The sequence below is a fragment of the Lepidochelys olivacea genome (assembly GCF_965140295.1).
Source record: "Lepidochelys olivacea isolate rLepOli2 genome assembly, chromosome: 15".
In the NCBI taxonomy this organism is placed as follows: domain Eukaryota; kingdom Metazoa; phylum Chordata; order Testudines; family Cheloniidae; genus Lepidochelys; species Lepidochelys olivacea.
Genome location: NC_140425.1, coordinates 14,701,858 through 14,726,627, shown reverse-complemented (window position 1 = coordinate 14,726,627; position 24,770 = coordinate 14,701,858). Strand labels below are relative to the sequence as shown.

The 24,770-nt window shown below is 50.6% G+C and overlaps 1 protein-coding gene across 1 annotated transcript in view; it reads left to right on the top strand.

The window, feature by feature from the left end:
* Positions 1 to 12,915: 12,915 nt before the first annotated feature.
* Positions 12,916 to 24,770, top strand: part of LRRC75B (leucine rich repeat containing 75B) — a 33,483-nt gene continuing 21,628 nt past the window's right edge. The window contains exons 1-2 of the mRNA XM_084648670.1: positions 12,916 to 13,453; positions 20,374 to 20,502. Coding sequence (XP_084504796.1) covers positions 13,166 to 13,453; positions 20,374 to 20,502 — 417 coding nt within the window. The 5' untranslated portion in view covers positions 12,916 to 13,165. The remainder of the gene's footprint in view (positions 13,454 to 20,373; positions 20,503 to 24,770) is intronic.

Sequence of the window (24,770 nt, the reverse complement as noted above, 5' to 3'; positions counted from 1 at the left end):
CTTAAGCACTGGAGCAGCTTTAAACTCTAAAAGCAGCTTAATGACAGCATGAGCCCCCTTAACCCTCCGAGTTAAGTCAACTTATGTGCCAGAGGTGGCTTGAGTCTCTTACGGCACCGTAACTCCTCCATCAAACTGCTGAAACGCTGCAGAAATCCTAAGTCAGGGTAGGGTTGTTTTTTAAAATTCTTTTAAAATATTTTTAAAGACCATTTTTAAAGTGCCCAGGGAAATCTAACACAAAGTCAAAGGTTCCTGCACAGTAGGGGTTGAGGAACTGAGTGCACAACAGCCAGGAAATGTGAAACTGAGGGTCCCTCCAAGCAAGAGGAGCTGGGCCACAATGCACACACCTCAGGTTTTCATTTCCTGTTCCCCCGGGAGGATGCAAACTTCCAGGCTGCTCCAACCTGCACTGGGGGCTGGGCCAGGCCAGGGCAGCAGCAGGTCCAGAGTCGGAGAGTGTAGAGTGCACCTTCTCGCCCATGCTCACCAGCTCTGCCAAGATCTGGCCCAGGCTGCCTGAAAGACACACAGCTAAATCCTGGGGTTCAGAGCAAGTCAGCAAGATGCAAGTGACCTCAGACTGACCCCCGAGCCATGGGAGGGGGAGAATCTCTTCCTCCTCCACTCACATTTCCTGGCATTTGTTTCACTATCTGTTTGAATTGCATTTTATTGCCTTGCTGGTCTCCTCCCATCTGACCAAACACATAAAGAGGAATTAGGGAGTGGGTCACATACTGTCCTGTCCTGTGGAGGGCTGCAGGGGCGGCTGGGAGCTAGCAAGGGCGTAGGCAGCAGAGGAGGGATGCGGGCAGGGTACCAGCAGAGCGGGGGGAGCAGCACAGGAGGGTGGAGGCTGGAGTTGAGGAGGGGTGGGAACAGGGGAGCATAGCAGAGCAGTGGGGCAGAGGTGCACTGAGGGGGTGCAATGGGAAGCATTCCACCCCTCCTCCCAACCGGAGAGCGTGTCCGGTCTCATGTGAGGAGCCTGTGGGGGGTCATCAGAGCTGCCAGTGCTGGTTAGGCTGGGAGGGCAGCTGGCAATTCAGCTACTGCTGATTGGAGACTAACATGCTTCTTAAGGCTTGTTGTGGGGGCAGAGGGGGCAGACACTGGTTGGCCTCTGAGGATATGTCTAAACTGCAATTATAAACCTGCAGGGGCCAGCCAACTTGGGCTCGGGCTGGTGCCCAGGATGTAGGTCCCTGCAACATGGGAGGGTCCCCAAACGCCTACACCACAATTACACAGCCCTATAGCCCCAGTCCAAGTCAGCTGCCATGGGCCAGCCATGGGTGTCTAACTACAGTGTAGACCTAACCTGAAAGGCATCCTAAGGCACCAGGCGGGTAGTCCCTCAAGGCTCACTGCAGGCCCTGCAAACTGCTTGTCCCCTGTAGGAGAGCGGCAAGGAGAGGGTAAGGATCCCCCCCAACAGTATCCTAAGGGTTAGGATGGTGGAGGCTGAGCGGGCCCGGATGAGCCCCCTCTGCCTGTGGAGGGACCAGCTCGTGAACCTCCAAACACTTGCCAGGGGCTGATGCATTTAGCAAGGGAAGGCCTGCTCCTCGGGAATGGGTCTTCTCTCAGGGGCACCTCGGGAGACAGGTAATGCCCTCCTGATGTGCGGCCCACACAACTGCCTTGCTCTCTCTGTTCCCACTACACCCAGAGACCTTGTGAGGTCTCCAGGTAGGAAGCCCCTCCTCTGCTCACTTCCTCTGGCCCATATAAGAGGGACTCACAGGCTGCAGGGCTTGGGAGTGACACAAGAACAGGGCTCTGATTCTGCAGCCTTCAGGCAGTCCGCAGTGAGGGGAGAACGTGCTCCATCCTCTCTTGCTTCTCAGCTCAGTCCCATCTCCGGATGATTTATACATGAACTAAGGAATTCCCTGACAAAAAGTTTCGTTAAAGCACAGCAGAGGATGCAGGCACACTGCTAAGGTTTCGGAGGAGCAGCAGCCGGGTTCGTCTGTATTTGCAAAAAGAAAAGGAGGACTTGTGGCACCTTGGAGACTTATTTAAATTGGTTAGTCTCTAAGGTGCCACAAGTCCTCCTTTTCTCTTCACACTGCTAAGGGCAGCCCTACACAAGACTGAACATAGATTCAGAGAGTTCAAGTCCAGAAGATCTTTTAGTTCAGTGGCTCTCAACCTTTCCAGACTACTGGACCCCTTTCAGGAGTCTGATTTGTCTTGCGTGCCCCCAAGTTTCACTTCACTTAAAACCTACTTGCTTACAAAATCAGACATAAAAATACAAAAGTGTCAAAGCATTTACCAAAAAATTGTTTACTTTCTCATTTTTAGCATATAATTGTAAAATTAATCAATTTGAATATAAATATGGTACTTACATTTTAGTGTATAGCATAGAATCATAGGACTGGAAGGGACCTTGAGAGGTCATCTAGTCCAGTCCCCTGCACTCAGGGCAGGACTAAGTATTACCTAGATCATCCCTGACAGGTGTTTGTCCATCCTGCTCTTAAAAATCCCCAATGATGGAGATTCCACAACCTCACTAGGCAATTTATTTCAGTGCTTAACTACCCTGACAGTTAGGAAGTTTTTCCTAATGTCCAACCTAAACTGCCCTTGCTGCAATATAAGCCCATTGCTTCTTGTCCTATCCTCAGAGGGTAAAAGAACAATTTTTCTCCCTCTTCCTTATAACAACTTTTTATGTACTTAAAAACTGTTATCATGTCCCCCCTCAGTCTTCCCTTCTCCAGACTAAACAAACCCAGTTTTTTCAGTCTTCTCTCATAGGTAGTGTTTTCTAGACCTTTAATCATTTTTGTCGCTCTTCTCTGGACTTTCTCCAATTTGTCCACATCTTTCCTGAAATGTGGCACCCAGAGCTGGACACAATACTCCACTTGAGGCCTAATCAGTGTGGAGTAGAGCGGAAGAATTACTTTTCGTGTCTTGCTTACAATACTCCTGCTAATACATCCCAGAATGATGTTTTATTGTAACAGTGTTACACTGTTGACTCATATTTAGCTTGTGATCCACTATGACCCCCAGATCCCTTTCCGCAGTACTCCTTCCTAGGCAGTCATTTCCCATTTTGTATATGTGTAAAGTATGTATGTGTATAGTATATAGAGCAGTATAAACAAGTCACTGTATGAAATTTTAGGTTGTACTGACTTTGCTAGTGCTTTTTATGTAGCCTTTTGTGAAACTAGGCAAATATCTAGCTGAGTTGACATACTCGGCGTACCCCCAGGAGTACATGTACCTCTGGTTGAGAACCATTGATTTAATCTGATCCCAGGTTTAATCACAGGTCATTGAATTTTACCCTGTTATCCCTGTATTGAGTCCAGTAACTTCTTTGTGCCTAAATTTAGGGTGTGAATTGAAACCGATTCAGTTAAACCAGAGCACACCCCTTTGTGTAGGCTCTATGGTTTAGTTTAAGAGCAACGTACATTGGTTTAGTTTAACTCGACTGAGAACAAGTCCAATTTACCAAGGGTCATGCTGGAATCTGCATCATTGGCCATATTTAAATAAAGATTGGAGGTTTCTCTAAAAGTTCTGCTTAAGGAATGATTTTGGGGAAACTCTCTGGCCTGTGCTACACAGGAGGTTAGCCTAGATGATCACAACTACCCCTGCTGGCCTTGGAATCTATGAAAGGCTATGAAACCAAAACCAGCTGCTCTTAAACTAAAATAAGAACATTTACACAGTGGTTTGCACCACTTTAACTAAATTGGTTTAGAAACTGATTTACATCAAACCTGTGCTGCTTTCTCATGGAGACAAGGCCCTTGCCAGTTAAGGATATATTACCTGTCAGGAACATTTGAGTCAAAACCATACAAATGCTAGAAAGCCAGGAAGTGAAGGGTTAAGGCCGGGCTTTCAAACAAGGCATTGGTCTGGGAATAGGACCTGTGCTGGGGCAGGGTGCGGTAGTTTAAGCTACAAATAAGGAACAACAATTGTGACAAAGCTCTGTCCTTGCCTCCATGGGTCCTGTGTTTCCTGGCGGATTTTGCTAGCCTCAGAGGCTCACTGTGACCCTCTACATAACCCTTCTCTCTCTAGAGACAAGGGTCACAGTCTACTGAACCATTTTCATCATAAGCCAGCGAGGGAGGTGAGGAGAAGTTATCCTTCCTTGCACAGTCTCTGTTGTCTCCCAGTCTCAGTGATTAATCAGGGGGCAAAGGTGGGGGGGGGGGAAGCCCAGGCGCACCCTCTACTCCGGGCTCCAGCTCAGAGACCCTAATAGTATCAGCTATGGTAGCTGACCTTTTAGAAACATGACATGTACAATTCCCTGGGCTACTTCCCCCACAGCAGCCCTCACTTCCTCAAGCTCCACTTCACCCTTACCTCAGGGCCTCCTTCCTTGTGCCTGATATGGTGTGTACTACTCAGTCTCTCCAACAGCGCAACTTCCTCCCACAGCTCCTGACATGCTCACCCACCTGACTGACTGAGAGGCTTTTAACTAGTTTCAGCCAGCCCCTGATTGGCTTCAGGTGTCCCAATCAACCTAGCCTTCTCCCTGCCTTCTGGAAAGTTCTTAATTGGCCCCAGGTGTCTTAATTGATCTGGAGCAGCTTCCATTTCACTTATCCTGGTACCAGGGATTTGTTTAGCCTGGAGCTAATATATCTATCTCCCACTACTTTTCTATAGCCATCTGGCCTTGCCCCGTCACACAATGCTAAGCATAAAGAGAGTGACTGACTGGGCAGTCGGACAGCCATGGTGGGTGTCTGCGTGTGGGTCTGTGTGATGTAGTCTCCACCTTCTTCTTAGCTGATCAAATCGGTGAAGAGAGCGATTCAGGTAGCGGGAGGTGACGCCACGGCAACAGGCTTGACTGTAATCATAGAAATGTAGGGCTGGAAGGGACCTTGAAAGGTCATTAGTTCAAGTGCTTCTCAACCAGGGGTCCGGGGCTCCCTAGGGGGCCTTGAGCAGGTTTCAGGGGGCCCTCCAAGCAGGGCCAGCATTAGACTCGCTGGGGCCTAGGGCAGAAAGCCAAAGCTCCACCGCATGGAGCTGAAGCCCGGGTCGCTGAGCCCCGCCATCTGGGGCTGAAGCCAAAGCCTGAACAATGTAGCTTTGCAGGGGCCCCCTGTGGGGTAGGGCCCCGGGCAATTGCTCTGCTTGCTACCCCCTAACGCCAGGCCAGGCTTTTCTATGCAGAAAACCAGTTACTGTGGCGCAGGTGGGCAGTGGAGTTTTTATAGCATGTTGGGGGGGGCGGGGGGAGCTCAGAAAGAAAAAGGTTGAGAACCCCTGATCTGGTTCATGCCCCCGACCCCCACCCTGTGCAGAGGCAGGACCCCGTATACTTAGCCCATCCCCGCCAGGTGTTTGTCTAACCTCTTCTTAAAAACCTCCAGTGACGGGAATTCCACAGCCTCCTTTGGACGCCTGCTCCAGTTCCTAATTCTCCTGAGAGTTACACAGTTTTTCCCAATATCTAACGAAATCTCCCTTGCTGCAGATTAAGCCCATTATGCCTTATCCTTGCTTCAGTGGAGAACAATTGATCACCGTCCTCTTTATAACAGCCCTTCGCATATTTACCAGGTCCCCCCCTCAGTCTGTTTTTCTCAAGATTAACCACCCCGTTGTTGTTTTTAACGTTTCCTCAGAGCGGAGGTTTTCCAATGCTTGTATCGTTTGTGGTGCTCTCCTCTGGACTCTCTCCAATTTGTCCGCCTCTTTCCAGATGTGTGGCGCCCAGAACTGGTCATGTCGCTCCTTTTCAGGCCTCCCTAGTGCAAGCAGAGCAGTACTATTACCTCCCATGTCTTGTCCAGGCCCGTGCACAATAGGGTCCCAATGCTGATGGCCCCTGTGGTTACCCTGATACAAATAGTTCCTGCCATCACTGTTCTGCTTGGTATTGCTGCCAACGGGGTAGCTGAAAGGCTGTTTTGGGAATTCTCTTTTCTCTAGCATGGCGTAAATGCTCTCCATGAAGCTGTGTTCAGAGTTAGCTGTCCAAGCAACAGGAGAGCGGACAGTGTCCTTCCAGGCAGGCGGTGGGGGTGGGGGGATCATTGCTGGATCAATGTTACTCCAGGGGATGGATTGCAGAGACTCACCATTCACTGCTGGTTAAAAACCAGCATCTCTATAATTAGGTCATTCTGAATGTAGGAAGGGGAAGGCGAGGTCATGCCATGCAGCACTGGCCAGGGTCTGTCATTTCCCCTGAGCTTGCAGTAATGTCTCACCCTTTATCTGTGACCTGGAGATCACAAATGGCCAAGACTCTCCATCTAGGGAATGCACAGGCCAGCCAGTCTTTTCTTCTGGAGAGCTTGGCTAGACTTGGATTCATTTGCATGAATTTCATTCGTGATTGGTCTGCAGAGCACTGTCCTTTCTGCACTCTCACTACAGGGCACTGAAGAGATGTGGGCCTCAGCCCAGGAGCTCCCCAATATTTAAGGGACATTGTGGGCTGACAAGGGAGCCTCAGCTGTGAGGGAAGGAAGAAATCTTAAGAGCTAATGAATATTGCACGGGGTGTTGCTACAAATACTCCACCAAGTGAAAGCCACAGCTGACAGCAGAGACCTTGCTTTCAAGCCAGGAGCTCCTCAGGATGGTAGCCCAGCTGCTGCTAGCAGGGACGGCCTGCATGTTACCCCCACCTCAAGAGGTACCCCCGCCAATTCTACCCCCCCAAAAAAACTGCACAGGGGGGATCCCCCCCTCCAAACTTGTGAGCTGCCACAAGAGGCAGGAAGATTCTTTCGACACCTCTGAACCAGTAGCTCCCCCAAATGCTGTGCTGCCATGGGGAGAATCCCCCACCCCATGCTGCCCCCAAACTCTGTGTGGCTTTGCAGTGTCAGGGGAGGTGAGGCAGGAAATTCCACTTCCTTTCCTCCCAAACTGGTCCCTCCCTGCAATTCTGTGGCCAGGCAGCAATCACCCCCACTGCCAACTTTAGCAGACTTTGAATCTGCAGTGCCCCCATCTAAGCTAGCACTGGGTAGGCTTCTCCCCTGCTTCCCAATATACCCCTCGGGAGGGGGACAGGCCTGCTAGTGATGTGGAGTTCCATGCAAGCAGCAGAGAGCTGCAAGCACTGATCTACTGGGATTATAGTTATGTTCAGACAAGGAGGGACCCGTGAGCTCAGGGTAGGCTTGGAGAAGCCTGCCAAAGAGCATTTCGGTCCCCAGAAGTGCCCCCAGGGAAGCTGGCCACACCCAAGGCCTTGAAAGCCAGTTTATCAGCAAACAAAAGATGATGCTCTGAAAGCACCAGGCAGTCTGTCATAGCAGCCTCTCCAGATCCCGTAATCCCCTTTCCCTTCTTAAACAGGGAATTGATCAATTATGTTTCCAGCCCAGCAACAACAGTCAAAACTGTAACCTTCATCATATAAGAGCATTGTCATCCAAGTCTGGCTTGCCCAGCATACAAATCAGGACGCCCACAATGTGCGTGAGAGACTGATTTACACAAGCAAGTGGCAATTGGAATTGCAGTCACACTATGAACCATTGAGGGTCTCTCCAGGGAAAGGGCAGTGGAGTAATTTCTGTTTGCAATAAGATAGCACTGTAGTCTCTGCAGGGAGTGCTAAGGCTCACAGCATCAGCTGAACAGGGGAGGGAGGGGAAGACAGATAATGCAACACATACTTTATGCAACCATCCAGCAGAAGGAGGAAAGCCCCCTAGCCACAGTGCCTGGGCTCATATTCATCCTGGAACTGGGGTATCACAGGACATATTGGGATAAAATGGTATAAAAATTCCAGCATTTGGCATTTTCAAAGCACCCTGCAGACATTAACAACCCTAAGGGGTAAGCAAGTATTATTAGCCACATTTTATTCATGGGGAAACCAAGGCCCAGAGTTGGTAAGTGGTATGTCCCGGGCCGCAGACTACGCAGTGACAAAGGCATGCCTGGAATGCCAGAGTCCTGGGTCCTAGCCCTGAACCCTATGTACTTGACCACACTGCCAGCCGGAGTGAGGATGGCACTAGGAGCCAGGAATCATAACCCTTCCCCTGGCCGGGAATAAGGAGATGTGTGTGCACTGGTGAAGTTTGGTCTTTTACCAGTAGCATTTCTTATGTGTATCTGTAGCACCTAGGAGCCTCTGTCATGGCCCAGGACTCTGTGCGGAGGCATTGTGCAAACAGAACAGAACAGCGGCCCCTAACAACAGCGTTCCTCTTTGTTCTCGAGCCGCTTTCTCACCTTAAGGGGGACTTTTAGGGGCAAATTCTAATTCCACCCAGCTGCCCCGAAGTGGCCACAGTGCTGCAAAAGCACTGCTAAGATGTACTCATATCCAAGTTCCTGCATCATTCTTGCCTCATCCCACACAGGTCATCCCTGCTAGAAGCACGAATAATCTGTATGGGGACATGTGCCTAGCGGCCACTGCCAGATCAGAGGAGAAGTGCATGGATGACAGCCTCAGATCCTTCACTCCCACCCTGGAATGTCCATCGACATCTCCTGGTTAGAGAGAGCCAAGACAGAGAGTGACACCTATCTCCCTGCTTGAGATGCTTGTGTATAGCACCTCCCACAATACCGTACAGATTGTTGGTTTCTGGGGTCTCAGGCGTTCATGCCTATTGACCTATGCTAGCATATACAGGACATACAGGCTGGTTTTCCAACCCCAAGGGTTCAAAAAATCACGTGACGGGCACTGAAATTAATGAAATTGGCCTAAAAACAAGGGTTGTTTTCCTAAATAATAAATGTTGGGTTCTCTTTTTTTGCCTTCCAGTTTCTAAGCCTGTAGGCTTCATGGAGGGGTGGCATTTACAAGCTTTTCTCTGAAATCCTGAGGGCTAGAAACATACCTTTCTTAAAAGGGGGGGGAGAAACCTGAGAGTCTCCCCTAATCAGTTAGCTCCAGGATCAAGGACTTTAAGATAAACACCAAATGTTGCGAGACTCGCAATAAATTCCTGAGAGTTGCCCACTTTTCCATCCACGCTAGCGATAAGCCAGCACGATCCCTTAACCAAGTCAGTCATATTCATAACAATAAGGGCCAAACTCCTCTCCCCAGCACAGCACAAAGCTTAGGGAACCGTCTTCCCTGCATTGGTTTGAGATTCCCTCCCATCTATCCATGGAAACCCCCTGGATCTGGTCATGACGCCCCTGGGGATTGGAACGATGAGGTTGAGAACCCATGTCCTAGACTCGTGACAACAATAGCCTCCTCAGCCTCTGGGACAGGAAGGATCCATTTAATCCTTGCCCTTGTCTGCTCCTGTCAGCCCCCGTCTCCTCCCAGTACAGCAGTGTGCAGGGAACCCTAATGGGGCTCTGCTCCTTGTTGTCCGCTGTGGGTGTGGAAATACACCCGCTCCACAGCCAGCAGGCCTTTTGCACACGCACAGAGAGAAGGAGCAGGGTTTGCCCTTCCTAGTCTAAAATGAGCCAATAGTCACCCATACTCCCGCTCTCAAATGTGGTCCAGAATTGCTGTGTGCTTCTAATTAGTGCCTATTGTTTCTGCTATTATGTTTCCTATTTTAAAGCACACAGACAATACATGCTGCAGACAGCGCCCCTGTTTGTTAGGAGGATTTGCTCACTGGTGGGATATTTTCAAGTTGAATACACGGATGTATCCTGGTAATGGCACTGTATTTTTATTAACTAATTCTCTTCAGTTCTCCCACCCCCCTGGAACAATGCACACTGACTGCATCCTGGAGCATGTGTAAACTGGAGACTATGTCCCTATTCCCTGGGTCCCTGAGAGAAGGCATGAAAGAAGGCAGTCACAAAAAACACTCATTTATTCAATGGATCCCTCAGTTACAAATGCTGCCATGGTGGTGCCTTTTAATGAAGCACAGTGGACAGGGCATGGAACAAAAATGCCCCATCCAGCCTCTGAGAGGCAGGAAGAGGCTGACCTGCTCGTCTTGGATAGTTTAGGACCTTTCCCCATTTACTATCAGTATTTTCTGCTCTCCCCACTGATTGCTGGTGATGAGTACACCTTGGAGACACAACCAGAGCCCAGGCGACCCACCATCGATTTTGTTTTGGACCCAGTGTTTTTTCAAAGTCATCAGACTAAACCCTGAAATCCTTACTCAGACTTTACACGCTCCAAATGGAGGGTGCCTGAGTTAGGACTCACTGAGCAGCACCTTGGGACTTCATTGATTTCAGAGATTGCTGCGGCAGGAGCTCAGTCGGGCAAAAGTCCTAGTGGGTTAAGGGTTGAGTAGAAGCTGAGGAAGGGCCTTCAGATTTGGCCCATCATAACCAGAGCCCTAGATATATTGTGACAGAGTGGATCTATTTCCTGGTGCACGTTTCAGCTCTGACTCGCTTCTGCCCCCAGGCTGGCCGAGGCCTCTGGTGACAAAAAGTGAACCTGGAAGGGGTCACAGTGATGCAAGATACCAGCAGCCCCCTCATGCAGGGGCCTGGAGCTGGCCAGAACAGCCCAGGAAGTAGATGGGGCTGGAAGGTATGGGAGGGGAGGGCAGCTGAGTGATGTGCTGGTTAGCGCCTCTGAGGCAGTCTGGATCAGGAGTTCTATGGAGCCCAAGGTGGAGTTGCAGCTGCCCTGTACTGATGTGTGGTGAGACTGCCCTCTCTCCCTGGGGCGATCGCTCTTGTGTGCGGCTGCTCCAATACACATTGCCCCTTCTGTTCCCCCAGGGATGAACCTACCCTACAAATGCCATGGTTTGTTGCAGACTAACAATTACATTCTAAGACAGCTGGTTGGTGTCTCAGCAGAGAAGCCAAGGACTGACTGGGCCTGGATACTGAGCTCCCCTCTTGCCCATAGAGGTGAGTATGTTAGGCCAGGATGGGGAAGCTGGTGCTACTGTCATTCCTCTGTGGATAGGCCTTCAGCTTCCAGTTCTGCCAGTCTGTCACTTCCCCCAGGGAGACTCTCTTAGCAATAGGGAAGGAGGTGTCTAAGGCCAGGGTTATCTAAGCTTTCCATTCTGGAGGCCCCCTTTGTAAGAATCATAGAATCGTAGGCCTGGAAGGGACCACGAGAGGTCATCTAGTCCAGTCCCCTGCACTCATGGCAGAACTAAATATTATCTAGACCATCCCTATTCTTAAAAATCCTCAGTGATGGAGATTCCACCACCTCCCCAGACAATTGATTTCAGTGCTTACCCACCCCGACAGTTAAGCCCATTGCGTCTTGTCCTATCCTCAGAGGTTAAGGAGACCAATTTTTCTCCCTTCTCTGTGTAACAACTTTTTATGTACTTGAACAGGAGCAAGAAGATGATGAGACTAGCCTCACACAACGCGTGCACACACTTCTCAGGCAATAAGTGAATCCCCAGCCTTGTATAACTATATTTATGCACATTCATTGCATCAGTGCAGCAAGTCCAGATACAGCAGATCTGAGCCCATCTTATCCACGCTCATGTACTCCATGCTGAAGTCATGCTACGGAGACGACGGCTCAAGGAGGAGTTTCAATAGCTCTTACGCTGGAAGGTCGGAGGGAGGCGCTTTTAATGTTGGGAGCAGAATTTTGCTAGCCACACAGCTATTGCTGGGGGGGATTCTAGCATCCTTTCCTCACCCACTATGGATAAAGAGGGTTTTGTCTGAGAGGAAACTTAGTACACTTGATGTACAGTGCCTGGGACGAGGGGTGAACATGCGTGACAGTACGTCTATGGCATGATATGGCTAAGGAAGAAAAAAAAATCCCTGCCCACACCAGTCAAGGAAACATGGCAGAATCCGAGCATCCATTACAAACCACTGGTTACTAGGACAATTCTCACCCCTAGTCTGGATTTATAAAAATCCTGTCACTGGTCCTAACAGCTGAACTGACGGAAAATACTGCCCACAGCTGTAGGGACTGGCCTACCTGATCTCACCCATGACATGTATTTTACAACGTTCCCACTTGTGACAGATATTGGTACTCTTATGCAGGTTCAGACAGATAGCTAAAAGAACCAGAAAAGGGCTATTTAATTGGGATCAGCTCATGTGTTTGCTTTTAAGGGCAGGGCTGGAGTTTCAGGGGGGCGCCTTATGCTGCGGGTTCAGAAAGGGGAAAATTACAGTCCAGCGTGAAAGGCAGCCAGGGCGCATCAGCCATTCGTGGGATGTCCCTTCCGGGCGAGCAGGCTTGGAAGGGCCGAGCATCGCAGGGCTGGCGGGACCACGCTCGACTGCATCACAAGCCAGACCAAATGGCTGCCGCTGCACCCTGGACCCACGGCACCCGGTCTGTGCGGGCGCTACCCACCCGCAGGGCGTGCACACGGCCACGGCCACCCACCCACACACCCATGCAAGAGGCGCGGGCTCAGGGTCTCCCCGCTGGGCTTCAAAATGGCAGCGGGGCGCAGGGCGGAGAGAAAGGGGGGGCGCGGGGCGGAGAGAAAGGGGGGGCGCGGGGTCGGGGCGCGGGGCGGAGAGAAAGGGGGGGCGCGGGGCGGAGAGAAAGGGGGGGCGCAGGGTCGGGGCGCGGGGCGGAGAGAAAGGGGGGGCGCGGGGCGGAGAGAAAGGGGGGCGCGGGGTCGGGGCGCGGGGCGGAGAGAAAGGGGGGGCGCGGGGCGGAGAGAAAGGGGGGGCGCGGGGCCCCGCAGGGGGCATTCGCACGCGCCTTGCAGAAATCTAACGAGACCCAGCGACGCTTGGCAAGGGAAGGGGGCGGTCGGGGGGGGGCACCCGCTTTTCCAAAGGGATCTCGGGCACATACCCAAACGCTCACGCCCAGCCTCTATTGGCTGCAGACAGCCGGAGACCCGCAAACCACAAGCCGAGGGCTAAGCGCCTCCTTCGACAGCCAGCAGCACCGGCCCCCTCGCCCCACCCCGCCCCACCCCTTTCGGAGGGAGAGCAGCATTACTCGGGGACCAGTTATTTATTTATTTCGGGGGGTTGGGGGGGGGAATCATGTGCCTGCTCTCCCCTTCCCCCCCCGCCCCCAACCCTTTTTTTGCAAGCTGGGATGAATGCACTTCAGAGGTTGTTTCTGCGGCTATGATTTGGGCGGCTTGAGATCCCCCCTGGTTCAAAGGAGACTGACAAGCTGGTCAGTTTCACGCGCTTATTGCCCCAAGCGTTTGGTTCCCCTTGGTAAACCCCGCGCAGAGCCATCTCCTCCCCGCTGCAAGCGGAACAAGCAAGGGGATCCATCATGGGGTCCAGGCTGAGCAGACAAAGCAGCCTGGAGGAGGAGAGCGCCTCTGGAGAAGACTCGTGCCCCAGGTTAGCTAGGAAGGAGCTGCACAGGAGGGTGGAGACTAACCGCGGGGACTTTCAATTCGCTTCCCTGATCCTGAACTCCGAGAAGCTGTCCGGGGTGCTGAGGAAAAACAACCCGGCGCCCTACGTGAGGAGGGTGGGATGGATCCGAGAGATCCAGGCGACCATCCGGGAGCACAAGAGAGAACACGCGGTCCACATTCTCAGATTGCTCAGAAAGGTAAATGACTTAATAGTGCAATGAAAAATAAAAGTGCATGGAAAATAAATAGAAACAGTTATTTTAAAAGATCAGCAAGCAATGCCAAGAGAAGTGCACGCAAAGACTAAAGTGTAAAAAAGTGCATGCAAAATGCTGAACAAAGCAGTGCAGACAAGGTGTGCAGAAATAAAACAACGCTAACTAGCAAGAAAGCAATGCGGAAAAAAAATGCTGAAAAGCTATACACCAGTGCAAAAAAAGCACACAAAAATAAAGCAGTGCAAACTAGCAAGGAAGTCATGCGGGAAGTGCAAGCAAAATTAAGCAGTAAGAAAAAAAAAAGCAGTGGAAAATGCATGCAAGTGCTAGACCAAATTTGGAAAGTAAGCAAGGCCCTTTAAGAAGTGCTTGGAGGAAAAAACATTGTGCTAAAAAAGGGAATGTGTCAATGCAAGCAGGTGCATGCAAAACCACCGAGAGAGGGATGCTAAAAAACAACAAAGCCGTTCCACCCCAACATGACAGAGCAGGGAAGGGGTTAATCGTGGGAAGGGCTGGTAGGAGCTAACGGAGTCTATGGCAAGACGGGAACCGCTGGTCCTGTTAGTGAGAGGGCAATCTGGGATGAGCAGGGAGAGGGATTCTGATTTTCCCTCATTTTGAAATGAATTTTCACATGGTACCTTTTGCAACGAGTTCAAGGGCTGCCTCCGGGAATGGAGCCCGACGCGGCCCTTATTCACGGAGCGAAGCTCCTGATTTGGAGCAGAATCCTTTCCGCTTTCCCCTTTGCTGTGTTCGACCCCGAACACTCTCCCCACGGAGCTACAAGGCGGGGTTGGATTTGCCCCTTTCTGGGGTGTTGGTGGGGTGATTTGTGCACAGTCCTCCAGTGATTGGTCCATGGAAGGGGGGGGGTGTGTGCGAGAGGGGCTAGGCTCTTTGTGCTGCTTTACCAGGCATGCAGATGCTGGGTCAGCAATCCCACTTTGGGTGTGGACGTGGGGAGAGGGAGGCAGCCTCTTTGTTCCACACAACCACCAGTGGCAGGAAGGATGGCTAGAGGCACGGGAGCCCTGAAAGCTAGACATCGGGACACGCATCTTTGTCATTAGCATCTTACTAAGTCTCATTGTGCGGGAGGAGGCGAGTTTAACCAAATCCCTCAGAAAGAGGGGGTGAGTGGGAGTTGTCTGTCCATAACCACTAGGGACACAACTGAATCTGTGCAATTAAGGATTTTAGAGCCAAAACCCCATGATCAAAACTCCTTCAGGCAAGGACCTTGGAAAGCTACCTACTAATCAAGGCCATTTTATGCCAGAGACTAACAAGAGGTAGCCCCTTTCCATAAATTAATCCTGCCCGTTGATTCAATCAGAATGGGCTACTGAGGAGTCTGGGTGCAGGACCTGGATGAGGGGTGGTCTATTTCTTTTGTCAAGGTCCAAATGTCTTGATCAAGGTATGGTCAAGGTCCAGACTGCAGAGAAAATTAAAACACAAAAATAATGATAATAGTAAGTAAATAAAGATTTTGGGATCCATTCAAAAACATCTGGTGGTCTAGATTTGGCCCGTGGTCCGCCTATTGACTGCCCCTGCCCTGGATACTGAATGTCAGTTTGGGGATAACTTAGTCAGGGAAGGAGAGGTAAGCGGGTCAGTGGATCACAGGCAAACTTGTTCTTGTCTGTCTCCATCCAGGAGAAAAAAGGGAATATACAGACAGTCCTGTGCTAAATTGATCATAAGGACACAACTATTACTGTCCTGGAACAGGTTCATCCATTCTGGTGTCCTGTCACAGACAGACAGGATCAATGCAGGCACAAGCCGCACTCCGCGCTTAAGTTTGTATTCTGTATCATAGAGGGACACTTTTTCCTGACCCCAATGGGTCAGCTTCTGAGGACTGAAAGCCCTTACAATTTGTTATCCTAGCAGGTGTCATCCTTGTTTAGATAATTGTCTAATCCTCGTTTGAAACGTGCAACATAAGACTGATTAATAAACTTACTTAAAGTGTAAGCTCTTAGGGCGGGGGTCACCTGTCATGTTTGTGCAGCCCCTAGACTAATGCTTCTAGGGCCTCTATGCACTACCACATAATCATAATTCTCCTGCAGCAGTGAGTTCCACAGAGTCATTGTGTAAAGAGTATTTTGTTTAATTAGTGTAAGGTCCTGATTCTACAAAATTTGTTCACATGAGTAAACTTACTCGAGGGATTACTCCTATGAGTAAACAGCACTTTCATGAGCAAGAATTTGCAGAATTGGGACCTAACAGCGTAGCTTCTTAATTTCAGTGTGTCCCCTTGCAGTAGAATTTACACTACCTCCTACCCCATTAACATACAGACTCAATACATTAGTCTTTGTGTTGGCATAAATACAATATTTCCATTCCTTTACTTGAAATCATTTTGAGTACATGTTCTCCGGAAAGCCGCTGTGGGGGAGGGGGCGGTTCACGCAGACAGAGGACAGGAGAGACATGATTACAAGAAGCTTGCAGGGGGGGAGGGGAGGAAATAAGCAAGTTTCAGCCTCTAAAATGCAGTGATGTGACAAGAAGGGACTTTTGTAGGCTTTGCCAGAGGCTGGAATTACAGTGTGTCATTTCCTGTGGTGCTCAGAATCTTTTACCTCTAGACAAACACTTAAACCCCTCTCAGATCTTGAAGTCTCCAGAAGGGTCATTAGCTGGCAGCTGGGATTTTAATGTTGAGTCATTGGGCCATCTGGAATGGAAGGTCATTTTGAAACCTTCCTTTGCACATGGCCTGACAATTTCTTTCGGGTCCGGCTCTAGGGCAGCCAACAGTCCCTTATTAGAAGGGACATCCCTGATGTCTTCATCTCTATACAACAAGATCAGGAGTTGCTGAGGGCTGTAAGCAGCAGCAGGAAATACCCCAGCAAACGTAGGTGAGCATGGCTTAGTATTAATAAATAAATAAATAATATTGGGAGGAGGGGTGGGGTGGGAGTGCTAAGAATACAGTCCCTTAGTTTTGAAATACAGTGTTGGCAACCCTAGGCTAAGCCATGTGCCCCCATCCTTCCCACTTCTGCACTTCATCTGAGAAGAGCCGGGTACTAACTAACATTTCCCTTTAACTCACTTTTTCCACCCCCCCTTGTCCCCAGCTCAGGATTCCCAGTTGTTTGTGTGTTAGGGCAATAACCTACCGTGAAGGATATAGGGTCATTCACATGCACCCGTGCTGTGCAGACACATAGAAATCAGACACAGTAATTATCATGGCTGAGTCAGGTGGAGAGAATCCAGCCAACACTTATACTAACGACTACCTACTGCCCTGTGTGCTTTGTAATGTCATTTAGTAGAATTGTTATTGTGCCGTTCCGTGGCTAACCGTCGACAGGGCCATGGGACAGAAACAGCATTACGGCCGTCCTAGCTTGGGCAGTAGCACTGGTAGCTAAAGAGTTGCCTGGCCAGCAATGAACTGAAGAGTCTCTCATGAGCCGGTCGTTAACCGTTTAGCTTGTGCTTTGCCCTTCCAACCGTTCCTCTGTTCCTGCCCTGACTGGCTGTGGAACGTGGAAGCATCGGCCCTCACCTTCCTTACCTTGTATATTACAACCCTCGGCTCCAGTCTGTCACGGGACATCCCGCGTTATACAGACCGGCGTACCTGAAGAATAACAGGCATGCAAGAGCCACAGAGCGATGGGCACAGGTGAGGGGGGGGGTTTGACGGCTGTTTGGAGGGAGTGAGATTCACTTGTGAAATATTAAGGGGTTCAACTTCATTTCAGAACCTACATTGGAAGGGCAAAAACGGTCCCTGTGCTGAGCTGCAAGGAGATGGGGAGGCTCAAGGAGCCTAGCATGGGTGCTGGAGCTAGCCATCTCAAAGGGGACAGGGCAAGGGGGTGATAAAGGACAGCAGCAGAGCTGAGCCAGGGCAGAGGGAGCAGGTGCCTCCCCCCGCCCATCCACCCCTCGAGCCTCATGGGAATAATTTCTCCTCCTCCTGCTGCTGCCGCTGCAATGTGCCCACCCCTTCCAGCCTCCAGAGCAGGCTTCTGACAGCCATGCTCTAGCCCTGGATTTTTACCTGGCAGTTTTGTAATTTTATACTTTCAGGGCCAGTACATGCCAAGGCGGGTGGGCAGTGCTCTGCCTGGCTCTGTTCCATTCCCAGGACCCAGTCCAAGCGGGGCTCTGGGTGTCAGCACTGGGCCAGCTCCATTAGCCACGGCAAGTTGCCATTTTAAAAACCAGGAGCCAGATCCTCTGCGGGTGTCAGTGCGCAGGGCTCCATTACAGTCTACACCAGCAGAGGATCGGGCCCAGGTGAGCTACACTGATTGACACCAGCCAAGGATCAGGCCCACGATAATTAAATTATTAGAACACAAAAATGTAAATGGGTCAAAACCATAAGTCTGTACTGTCGGTTAGTCACAAACCAAACTCCTTAAAACGATATATTCGGGGGGCGGGATCAACTAACTAGTGCTTCTGGGCTGAAAACGTGTAGACTGGGTGTTCTCAAACTTCATTGCACCGTGACCCTCTTCTGAGGACAAAAATTACTACACGACCCCAGGAGGGGGAACCGAAGCCTGAGTCTGCCTGATTCCCACTGCCCCGTGTGGGGTAGTCAAAGCCAGAGCCCGAGCTCCGCTGCCCTGCACGGGGTAGGGGTCAAAGCCGAAGCCCAAGGGCTTCAGCCCCAGCCAGGAGGGGGCCTGTAACCTGAGCCCCGCTGCCCAGGGCTGAATCCCTTGGGTTTTGGCTTATGCCCTGTGCAGTGGGGTTTGGGCTTCATCCCCAAGCCCCAGCAGGTCTAAGGCAGCCCTGGCAACCCCATTAAAATGGGGTCCCGACCCACTCTGGGGTCCCGACTCACAGTTTGATAGTCTATACCAGCCGTTCTCACTCTGAAGTGGCTATTTTCAGCCACGTTATTTACAAGCCTCTCACCTAAGGGATGAGAAACAGGAAGGCAGATTCCTCTTTAACTGGAAAGCTCCAAAGGGTGCTGCTGAACCCGAGTGTTTAATTACGGCTGCCGAGTTTCCAGCCCTGCCCCGCTTCCCACATCTTTGTACGTCACACTGTATTTAGGAGGGTGAGAAAAGGACTAGAGAACCTGTGCCAACTTCCCCTATGTGTTATGGTGAAGCCAGGTGCTGGCATGATGCCCTGATGCATTCCTAGCCCGTGCCTAGGTGTCCATATCAATAGCCATGTGTGGCAGCTTATTCTTATGTTGTTGACCCATAAACGATGTTGCTCAGTTTGCTTGGGGATATCCTACTCCTGTAGGAATCATCGATGCACAGACAATGAGCTAACATGCACTCAACTGCGTCTCTGGCACATGTGATCGCCTCTTCCTCTCTGCATTGGATTTGGAGCCAGTGACTCTTCTGTATCCTGCTCTCTGCTTGGTGAGAGACGGGTGGGGGGAGGGGTGTTGCTTTTTCTCTTGCTGATGTCTAGGGTCAAGATACCCCAGTTCTCCCATGGCTCTGTCCCCCGGGGGTCGTGCACGCACACAGTTCCTTCCTTCAGTGCTGCAGATGCACCTTTTGCCCTGCGCTGTATTAAGCACAGACTCAGCAGAGTAATGAGAGCACCTGGGACACCCAGTTGCTTGCTCATGTCTCCTTGCAGCAACGTCTTGAGCAGATGTCTTGTTTATTCCCTCATCCGAATCCTCCACGTCGATTGAGCCAAGTCCCAGCATAGTCCCTCCCCCATGGGACTTCTCTCATTCTTCCCCCTTCCCCGTCAGCTACTTGCCACTCCTGCCTTCGCCCTCCTCAGAGCCTGTTCTGCTGAGCGCATCTATTTTCTTGCCAGGTTTCCTTTCTTCTCCTCCTCCTCCGTTTCTCATCCTTCTCACTGCCTCATGCATCTCTGCTTACCTTTGCCAGATCAGAGTTTCCCTCAGTTTCTATCGGGACTTGCGCCTTCCCTTCTAGCATAGAAAAGCCTCCCAACGCTTGGTCCTGGGGATCATCACATGATTCATCCCGTCACCCCCCACTGCCCAGGAGACTTTTCATTTGCAAACAGTCTCCCAGGCTCTCCTGATGTTCCCAGTTAGCGTAAGTCACAGTATACCCTGAGCCTGCAGGTGAGCTTTGGGGACCATGTTCCCAGCCAGGGCTTGGGCCAGGGATGTGGAGATGAGAGAAGCAGGCTGCTGCTTCCCCATTGATGCTGCAAGAGCTCTAGGGCAGTGCTTCTCAAGCTAGCTGAGGTGGGGGACCAGCAAATTTCCCCCCCCCCCCAGTGTGCGCGCAGACCGGCAGCCAATGGCTCACGGACAGGCACCAGTCTGTGGACCACCACTTTGAGTAGCACTGCGCTAGGGGACAAACTACAAATGGATTCTTCGCAACAGTTATGAGGATCTCACTGCTGCTGCTGAGGTGGCCCTGTCCGGCCTCTGACTCATAGGCACTCACTCCCCACGAAAAGGCTGCAGCTAAACTAGCTATCAGCTCCTTCAGCGCCGGTGCTCCTGCACCTTTCCTACGGGGACTCTTGCTGGGACAGAGCAGAGCTGGATTAGCTGTGAGCTTGCCTCTAGCCTCTCCTTCTGTGGGCTCCCGCAGGGAATGGAGTGACTCACCTTTCCTTGGCTAATAGCGTGAAACCTTTTCTGCCCCTCATACAGTAGACAATCTCCAGTCTAGACCAACCCAGCTCTGGCCATTCAATCGGTCTTATCCAGCCATTCATCCAGATACTGAAAGGGCCCCCATCACAATAGTAATATAGTTCTGCTCCACCATTGTTAGGCAGCCTCCTGCATTACTCAATCTCTTCTTCTTGGACCCTAGCATGGTGGTTTTATGGCTTCCACGCTATGTTTTTTTAACATGTAGCAACTGTAAGGGGGCCCTGAAGAACAGAGTCTAACTGCCTGTATTCTCTTCTAGGACTTGGGATTGGAAGGTACGTGCCTCAGTGAAGTGCTCTACAAGAATGCTACTTTCCTCAACTTGGTGGACCCCATTTCCCACGACCTGCTGATGAACCTCGCTAGAGATCTGCAGTGCCCCAAAAAGGTGAAGCCCACTAATACAGTGGTCCCTGGGGGAGAAAGAGTTGATCCAGGAATGTGCTTATTGAACTGCCCAATGCCACTCCATTCTCCGTTGGGTTTGGCTTAGGAGCTGTAGTTCTCTAGAACCAGCCAACTCCTACTCCCTTGGTGTGACATCGTAAATGCTGCCATAGATGTATATAGAAGTCATTTAAAAAAAAAAACGCATTAAAGTTTGTGTGTTAAGTGCAGAGAAGTCAGGAAATTCCCTCCCACAGCAGTTGTGAACTCAGCCACAATGTGCATGGATGTTTGTGTGCAAATGGGCCCAAAAATGCAGGGGCATCTAGGAAATACACCCATGCTTGCAGGCCAGTCTTCATCATGCAACCCCTTGGCATGCATTCATTAACATGGTCTGGCCACACAAATAAGCTACACCAGTCTAAAATGGGCATAATGGAGTGGAGGATCAAGCCCCCCTGATTAGTGCAGTGGCAGGATAGGCGCACAAGTGTCAGCAGAATACACTAGAGTTCCTTATTTAAGAAAGGAGGGGGGAGGAAAAGTCACATGACTGCACAATGTATTGCACGGGGGGGTGGACCTCCAGCTCTAGTCCTGCAAGCTCCTGAATATCTCAGGAGCGCTGCGCCTGCGGTGATTAAGTGTTCCTATGCGTACATGTAATCAGTCAGACATTCAGATAAATGCCCGTACCTCCAGATAGATATCCTGCAAGCCCTCTGCGTGCACGACTCCTGTTCAAGTCAACCAGCTGTCTTTGGCAGGAGTGGGCTCTTGGGACCCCAGGTTATTGAAAGAGCTCAGGGCCAGATTTCCAAGCGCTCAGCACCGGCATATTGGACTAGATTTTCAAATGAGGTCAGGTCCCACTTAACTGAGAGCCAGATATTTCAAGGAGCACTTCGCCCCCAGCTTCTCCCATTCGGATATTCTGAGACACATCTTCAGAAGAGCCCAGGGTCTGCCGCGTAGAGCTCTTTTGGAAATCTGACCCCAAGTAAGGGGGCTGAGCTCCTTTAAAAATCTGGCCAGTAGGGCTTGTTCCTGCAGTGCCCTGAGCTGCCCCAGTGACCTGAGTGGGAGCGGAGGCACGCAGCACTTTGCAAGGTTGGGCCTTACATTGTTAAGGAAAACCCTGTCTAGTGTGCGCCCAAGGTGCTGCTTCAGCTCAGTTATCGATGCTGTAGGTCAGACCTTGCTGCATGCAGGATGGGTAAAGGTAGTGTTCTTCCTACCAGCCCACCTGGGACAGTTCAGTTATCCAAGCCCCAAAAGGTACCCGCGCCATTTCCTGAATGCCTGAGCCTGCAAACCCTCCCTCGCCAGACGTCCTGTTGGTGTCAGTGGGACACGGAGGGCTCCTCAGGTCAGGAAGGGTTAGTTGTGGTAGGCCATTAGCTCGCAGAAACAACCTTCCACTCCCACCCTGCCCCTCCAATCAGCCAGCTCACTAGCAGCCAAACATTGTGAAAACTTTAATCACGCCCCATGGGCTGAGAAGCAGCATGAAAAATGTCCACCCAGGAGGTCATTTCTTTCTGAAGGTTATAAGCACCTAAAAATGGGGGTTTGCAATGAAAATGCTTCACAACTGTCATTCCAATGACCTCTGGGTTTATAGTTCTAAGTTACTTCATGCTGACTGCCTCTTCAACCTCACAAGACACAGTGCCTTCCAGGGGAGGTGGGGATAGATGGGGCTACCTTCTTCTGCTGGCCTACTGTTTATCAGATAGATTGCACTCTGGAGACATACACACCCTGAAGATGCTGAACACCTCAGTTGCCCCTGAAGTCAATGGGAGTTAAGTTGAGGAGTAGATGGGGCTCAGCACCCTGCAGGATCAGACCTCCAAGCACATAAAGGGATAAATAGCAGTGCTCAGCCACCCGCCTTGTTTCTTTCCATTTTCCATATGGGTACTCGGCAGCACAAAAGTCTGGATTATAGACCTTAGGCAAGTAATAGGAAGGCTGTGCACAATCTGTGCCAGCAGATCGAGGAACATGATCGTTCCCCTCTATTCAACATTGGTGAGGCCTTCTCTGAAGTCCTTTGTGCAGTTTTGGGCCCCACACTACAAGGAGGATGTGGAAAAATTGGAAAGTGTCCAGCGGAGGGCAACAAAAACGATTAGGGGACTGGAACACATGACTTCTGAGGAGAGGCTGAGGGAACTGGGATTGTTTAGTCTGCGGAAGAGAAGAATGAGGGGGGATTTGATAGCTGCTTTCAACTACCTGAAAGGGGGTTCCAAAGAGGATGGCTCTAGACTGTCCTCAGTGGTGGAAGAGGACAGGACAAGGAGTAATGGTCTCAAGTTGCAGTGGGGGAGGTTTAGGTTGGATATTAGGAAAAACTTTTTCACTAGGAGGGTGGTGAAGCACTGGAATGCGTTACCTAGGGAGGTGGTGGAATCTCCTTCTTTGGAGGTTTTTAAGGTCAGGCTTGACAAAGCCCTGGCTGGGGTGCTTTAGTTGGTGCTGGTCCTGCTTTGAGCAGGGGGTTGGACGAGATGACCTCCTGAGGTCCCTTCCAACCCTGATATTCTATGACCCTAAACCACAGGGCTCCTGCCAGTCAGAGCGGGAGTCTATGCGGAAGGCTGCAGCAGAGCAGGTATGCACAGTGCACCCCTCCCGGCTGTTTGCTGTAAGTGGCACCATACACAATAGCTGTGAAGCCACCCGCTGGTATTACATGTGCCGCACGTCCCAAGGGAGTTGGGATGCTTCAGCTACTTCCTCGCAAAGTTACAGGGCCTGAAGCGTGGTACTCTAAGCACTTGCCATAAAGAATGAAATGAGTAATTGACAGCTTTACCCATCCAGTTCTGACTTACACACCCTGTGTTGCAGTCACACAGCTAAGGGCTGGGAAGCCAGGCAGCTATGAAGGTTTTTTTTAAAAAAGTCAGACACATTTGGGAATCCTCACCTGATGACACTGGCCCTCTCTAAGCACTCATATCACTTTCAGCTCTGCCCGTTGTCATTCATCCTGCAGCATGTGCAAAGAATATCAGGGTTGGAAGGGACTTCAGGAGGTCATCTAGTCCAATCCCCTGCTCAAAGCAGGACCCATCCCCAATTTTTGCCCCAGATCCCTAAATGGCCCCCTCAAGGATTGAACTCACAACCCTGGGTTTAGCAGGCCAATGCTCAAACCCCTGAGCTATCCCTCTCCCCAGAAGAACTTGTGCAAGCAAATTCAGTTATTTCAGTGCCATCTTTTATCACCGGGAATGACAGCAGACCACTGACTGTGGGCAACTCACCATGACTCTTTCCAATGGCCCAGAGCAGGAGTCTCTGCAGGAATGCGAGGCACTCATAGATACTCCAGTCCCAGCCTCTCCCAGCAGGAGGCACGGTAGGGAAAGGGACAGGAGTGCTGGTTGTTGAGCGTGCAGTATTTGAAGGACTGACGATAAATCACATGATTTAGGGCTTGGGAAATATTCAATCCAAGCAATTTTAGCTTGGCTGCATAAAACAATGGCAGTCATCCTGGAATTTCTCTGTATAAAGGTAGGATGGTGGTACCTGCCCATACTCAAGCAGAATGTCCTACGTTGGCCTGAACCTAGATCGTTACAATAATTACTAATGAAGAGGGCAGCAACGGGATGAAGGCAGCTCCCAACGCCCCATGTACATACACACACACCCACACCCCTGTGCCGTTCCCTGGGTAGAAATCAATTCATTTAATCAGTTCCATTTGTTATGCAATGTACAACCTCCACCAGACAGTAATTCTCACACACACACACGCCGTACCTGCTGTTGAGCGCTGGGCCCTGATAATCCCACAATGTTCCCATGACACTGTCACAGTTCAGGCGACTGCACTTATATCCCCCTCTGTGGTCCTTCCAGGGTATGCGCTTTAGACTTCCAGCTCGTAGCTGTCACCTATCTTGGGTGAAGACCCATGTCTCACTCCATCCTCTGTCGGGGTTTTAAGGCTGCAAAGCTCCATGGGTTACACTGCAACATCCCCAGCAAGCCAGACTGTCGAAATAGGCCAGTGCCTGCAGTTTGCTTTTCTCTGAGGGCTATGACCCATGTATTGCCTGCAGTTATAAGTTACGATTCAGCTCCTTCCAAGCAAGCACCTTTATTCTTAAGGTGAAAGCATTGCAACAATAAAAGAACATACACACCTGCTAAACAGCTTACCAGAAATCATCTCAAATCAACCTGTGGCTCTGGTAGGTTTTAGGCCTTCTAACCCCACAACTGGTTAGAAGTTCATCT